This window comes from Manacus vitellinus, unplaced genomic scaffold (genome assembly GCF_001715985.3).
Source record: "Manacus vitellinus isolate BGI_N305 unplaced genomic scaffold, ASM171598v3 scaffold_123_pilon, whole genome shotgun sequence".
NCBI lineage: Eukaryota > Metazoa > Chordata > Aves > Passeriformes > Pipridae > Manacus > Manacus vitellinus.
This window is the reverse complement of record NW_021938915.1, coordinates 324948-330354: the sequence shown is the minus strand read 5'-3', so window position 1 is coordinate 330354 and position 5407 is coordinate 324948. Positions and strand designations below refer to the sequence as shown.

The window sequence follows — 5407 nt, the reverse complement described above, 5'->3', positions numbered from 1 at the left end:
CCTGCCTTGGACTGGAGGGTCTCCAGAGGTCCCTTCCAACCCCAGCTACTCTGGGATTCTATCCTGAGAGCCAAAATCTCTACACAGATTCACCACATCCACTTCCAGTCGCTGAACAATAACAGGCAGAGATTGGAACGTTTTGGAACTGAATTATTTGGTGACACAAATGAAAAGCGAGGCTGAAGTCCTGCATCCAACCACCTCCACCTTCACAGAACAACAACCTTCTCCCGGAAAAAAAAGCTGCTTGGTGGTCCCCCCCTCACAGAGCACAGACCTCAGACTGCTACAAAGAGGGTGTAAAAATAAAATACAATGAAGGCAACAATTCAGGACTTTACAAAATAGGAAACAAATCAAGACTTACCCTTTCCACCGAGGAGAATAAAGCAGAAGTGGATGAAGCTCCTCTGACTGTGCTGCCTTTTATACTCTGGCCCAGAGAGCCTGAGGATCTAAGGCATAATTTGTGCCATTTACCAGCCAATTACCAAAGACTTCTCAGATGCAAAATCCTCCTGGCTGGTGATTTACTTTTTCCTCACTGTTTGGATTTCCTGCCTTGGTTTAATTTCCTCCCTGTAATGTTTGCATTCCACTCGAGAGGTTTCTTTTATCTTCAGATCTTGGGAGCCCAGTTCATTCCTGCTCAGATGAACTGATTCATCTGAGCTACTGAAGAAATTATTTTGCATCCCAAGGACCGATGACACAGATGAATAAATCTACTAGGAAAGATGGATGGGAACTTCCCTGTGAAATCCCCCTTCCCTCTTCATGGGGAGCAGAAGTTTTTGACACATTTCACTCTGAAAAGGTCAGAAATTCCTGATTCTGCCTCAGAATTGGACTGTGGGTTTGCCAAATTCCCCTCAAACAGCCAGAGAGCCACACAGATATAGGAAATAAAATTGTTACACAAAGCACTTAGAGCTGATTAGACTTCACCAGTCTCAAAGGTACTGGGAAATAGATTATTTGAGGGAACATATTTTATTTTCTTGACTCAGGAGGCAGGATGAAAGAGTATCAGCAGCATCTGATCTACTCATTTAATATTAAACTGCTTCACTTCCAAGAAGGAATTTGAGACACAGCTCCTCAATTTGGGAACTGAGTGTCCAAGTCCTTCATCTGAGAGTCTGCAGTTTAACTTCCTACATCAAACCCCAGGAAAACAATCCAGGTCAGATGGGGGATGCCTGTGAATTTTAGGCTGGTCAGAGACACTCAAAGCCTTGCACAGGCTCAGCTTTGGGGTCATTAAAGACGCCAAACAGTTTTACATTTGCCATCAAATTATTACTTTCCCCTACTGGGCCTTGCACTATTATGCAAAGTTGTTCCCCAAATCATCAGCACTCACTTACAGAAGTTTGTAATGTTCTTTTTCTCCCTTTGAAAGCGAATTCTGTCGCTTTCCCTTTGCATGTCTCCCAGAGCATCGCAAGGTGCAACCATCCCATTTCCTTTTCAAAGGCAATTTTGAGATTCAAAAGTAATTGCAGGCAATGCCCAAGCAGACTCGAGGGCAGGGATCAGTATTCCAAGCTCTCCTCATGTTTAAATCACCGAAGCAGAGACATGCAAAGCAACCCCTGGACTGGGAGTATCTTCCTGAACATCTCCTGGGAAATAAGTGCTGGTTGTGCACTTTTGAAGAACAAAAGTCTCCCAAGTTCCCAAACCCTTTGCATCGACAGCTCAGACATGCAAAGGGTGAGTTATCAGCCAGTGGGCAGGATGGGACACCCTTTGAACATGACCAGCTTTGAAATGGGTGACCAAGATCACTCAGGAATGTCACAAACTTCCCCAGAAACCAAAGTCCCTCCATTTTACACTTGAGATACAAATCAGTGTTTGCACAAAGTCACCTGTCAAAAAACCCAGTTCCACTCCTGAGTCCCTGGCTGTCCCCAGACAGGATGACCCCATCTCATCTGACATGGATTGAAGTTCTCCTGTCCTGAGGATCACCCAGAGTTGTCCCAGTGCTCTTACACACAGACACCCATCAAGAGTTGGATCCCTCATCAAAAGGGACAGAGATGATAAAAGGAATCATAAATCCACTTCTGAAGGTGGTTGTGTGTCCAGCTAGTCTGGCTGGCTCAGTCCTCTCATCCCAGGAGCTGAAAGCTTTGGGATATTGCTCATTGGAATATTAGAGAGGTCAGTGATCCCAAATCTCACGGTCACTTATCAGGGATGGAACTGCACACTCAGGACTCCAATTGAAGCTCCTGCTGTGACAGCAGGTGGTGCTCCCAAGTGTGTGACCAAAGTGCAAAAGAGCAGACAAAATTCCTAAGCAAATTGGATTTTGACTCCTGGCCATTTTGGAAGGTGGAGTCAGCAGAATGGAGTCAGGAATATTCAGTGGATGCAAAGCAGAGACATGAAAGGGGCCCCGTGGATCGTGGTTTCCCTCCATGGCCAGGAGAAGTCCAGGCAATCAACACAAACAGTAAACAACCCAATTTCACTCCTGGGAGCCCAAATGCAAATCAGAGCCACAATTCAGGCAGGGGCTGGTTGGTGAATGTGCAGGGAGGGCTCAGATCCCCCAGGCAGCCTGAGGGAGCTGTAAAAGCCTCTTCCCTCCTCCCTGTGCACGCAGCAGACACTGCACTTCTGCCTCCAGAGTTTGGTGGGTTGTAATTAAATTGCATTTTTTATGTGATTATATTTTGCAATTCTATCCCTCTGCAGAATTTGGAATGGAAACACCTTTGCACTGACAGGAGTAGGAAATACTTCAGGGTCCTGCAAAAACAGCTCCTGTCCCTTCTTTTCTATGGCACCAACTTTTTCCAGCTCTTTGAGAGAGGAGGGAGGGAGGGGAGGCCCTGGCACAGGTTGCCCAGAGGAGCTGTGGCTGCCCCAGCCCTGGGAGTGTCCAAGGCCAGGTTGGAATAACCTGGGATAGTGGAAGGTGTCCCTGCCCATGGGCTTTCCATGGCCTTTCCAATCCCTTCCAACCCAAACCATCCCATGCTCAGGGATGGATATTGGCAGATGCAAGTTAAGGAAACAGGAGAGAGAAGATCGAGACAGTCCTTTGTTCAGAGCACGTGGATCAAATCAGGCCCTGTTTTATGCTGCTGTTCAGTACTACCAAACCCTGGGCTAACAAGGAATGTGTTTCCTTGGTTTTTTTCCAAATAAAACACAAAAACAACTTGGGAGGCTGCCCCTGAGCTTGGCTTGCCTAGAAAGCTTCCTGTGTAACATGATAATCCAGCTCAAAATCTGCAGCAGCGAATGAAAAACACTTTCTGGTTGACTACAAAACCAAACAGGGAAACCCTTTTCTTTGGGACTGTGCTCTTTACTGGTTGCTACACCAAATTTTAACCAAAAAAGGCAGTCTGGGACAGGAGTGAAGGGGGGAAATGGTGCTTGAGGATTGTCTTTGCTTTTCATTTTGAGGTGAGCTGCAAATCAGACCCTTCTGACACAATTCCTGAGTGAAACATCCCAACTTTGGGAGGGATCTGCATTCACAGGGGTTACCTCTGGGAAGAGCTTTGGTTCCATTGATGAGAAGAGAATTGCAAGAGCAGAAAAATGCACTTGGTCATGAGAAATATCCACCTGAATGCACTAAAGACACTTTCACTGCAGTGCCTTACTCATAACTCTTTGCAGCCATTGACGTCTTTGGAATTCATCACCTTTGATCAAGCAATAACTTCAGTTGAGATGGCAAAAAATATATTACACATTTAATTCAGACCAACCTTGTCCTGTATTAGAACATCAAACTTTCCATTTGCTTCTGTTGTTTATTAAGAAAACCTGCTCCTTAAAATTATTAATTCTTTCATGGTCTTCCTTCACCTCCTTTAATTTAGTTCCACTAATTAGTGCAGTCAATGCAACTTCATCAACAGCTTTCCCTGGCTTTAATTACAGTTCAGCATCAGTCTGGACAGACAGACAAAGACTCCAAGCAAGACATTTTATAGAGATCAGGCTGGAGTTGTTTGGGCTGACAGGACAGTGAGTCATCCAGAGCCTTCAGGTAAAGCTTTTCCAAACCTTCTTCCTTCAGGGACCAAAGCTCCCAGTCTCCAAACCTTTATTCCAACACAGTCAGATTGGAACAAAGCAATGCCTGATAAAGCTCAGCTTTGCCAGACACAGCAAATAGGAGACAGGTTATAAAGACACTAAAAAAGGGTTAGAACTTAAAAATCTTCCAGATTTAGTCCTTTAATCTCTTTCTCCCAGACATGCTTCCCAGGCCAGCAAATTCCCAAGGCCAATTCCCTTGTGAGAACACTGCACATCCCTCTCCTCTTCCCCTCCCAGACTTACCAGGGTCTGAGCTCAGCTGCCAAAAGGTGCTGCACCCACCAAAAAGCTCAGGCTGAACTCAGAGGGATCCCCAGCCCTCCCACCACCCTTTCCCTGACCAAACCCCACATCTCTTCCTGCTTTTAAAGGGATCTTCCCAAGCATCTCATCTTTATAAATCATCTGTTTATGTCTCAACCCATTGCAGGTGAAGGCCAACTCTTTGATAAGGGGTGTCAGGCTTGAATTAAAATGTACAGACAAAAGACAAATCATCTTTTGTGTTTTGGCAATGGGCATGAGGGGCTGGAGAAGAAAGAAGGACAGACAGACTCGGAGTAGGATGCAGCACAAATTTAATGAGGCTGGGGAATGGAATATAAAGGTAAGGAACACATTTCTATGGTCCAGTAAGGACAGAACCCACTCATCCCTCTCACAGTGACACACTCAGCAACCTGAAATCTTCCTTCTTCAGTGGTGAAGTGAACTGCACTAATTCAGCCATGCAGGACAATTCCTGACAATTCCGTGTTTTCCCTGTCATCAAACACAAACACAAAAGCAGGACAAGACATTTGACCAGAAACACCAAGTAAAGCACAGCAGAAGACAAGCGAAGGCCTGGTTGGAGGAGGTGCAGAGCTCCCACAGCTCCGGCGGCTCCAGGGGAACTCGTGGGTGTCCAACATCACGTCTGCAAACCGTGGCCGTGAGCTCAGGCCGGCGTCAGGTGGTGCTCCAGAATTCCTGGTGATTCCTTCCCGCCTTGTCCCTCAGGCAGAGCTAACAGGGCCCATAGAAGCCCCCGCGGAAGGTGCTGGAGCGCCGGGAGGGCCGGTTGTAGCCCCCGCCCAGCCCGGGGTAGCCAAAGCCCCCCAGTGCCAGGGAGCCCCCGGAGCTGATGGGAACCCCCCCGGCGCTCAGGGCGCTGCCCACGGCGGCCGAGGCCGAGGAGCCCACGGTGGTGCTCTGGGGGAAGGAGCTGAGGATGGGCCCGGGCAGGGTCACCACCACGGGCGAGGGCTGGATGAGCACGGTGGAGTCCTGGCACTGCCGCACGCAGGGCTCGCTGCAGCTGTTGGCCAGCGGGGTGGGG

The 5407-nt window shown here is 47.7% G+C and overlaps 1 protein-coding gene across 1 annotated transcript in view; it reads right to left on the bottom strand.

The window, feature by feature from the left end:
- LOC103760979 (beta-keratin-related protein) overlaps positions 1–5400 on the bottom strand; it is a gene marked incomplete at its 5' end in the record, with an annotated part of 6710 nt that extends 1310 nt beyond the window's left edge. The window contains one exon of the mRNA XM_029965903.1: positions 5147–5400. Coding sequence (XP_029821763.1) covers positions 5147–5400 — 254 coding nt within the window. The remainder of the gene's footprint in view (positions 1–5146) is intronic.
- Between the last annotated feature and the right edge of the window lie 7 nt (positions 5401–5407).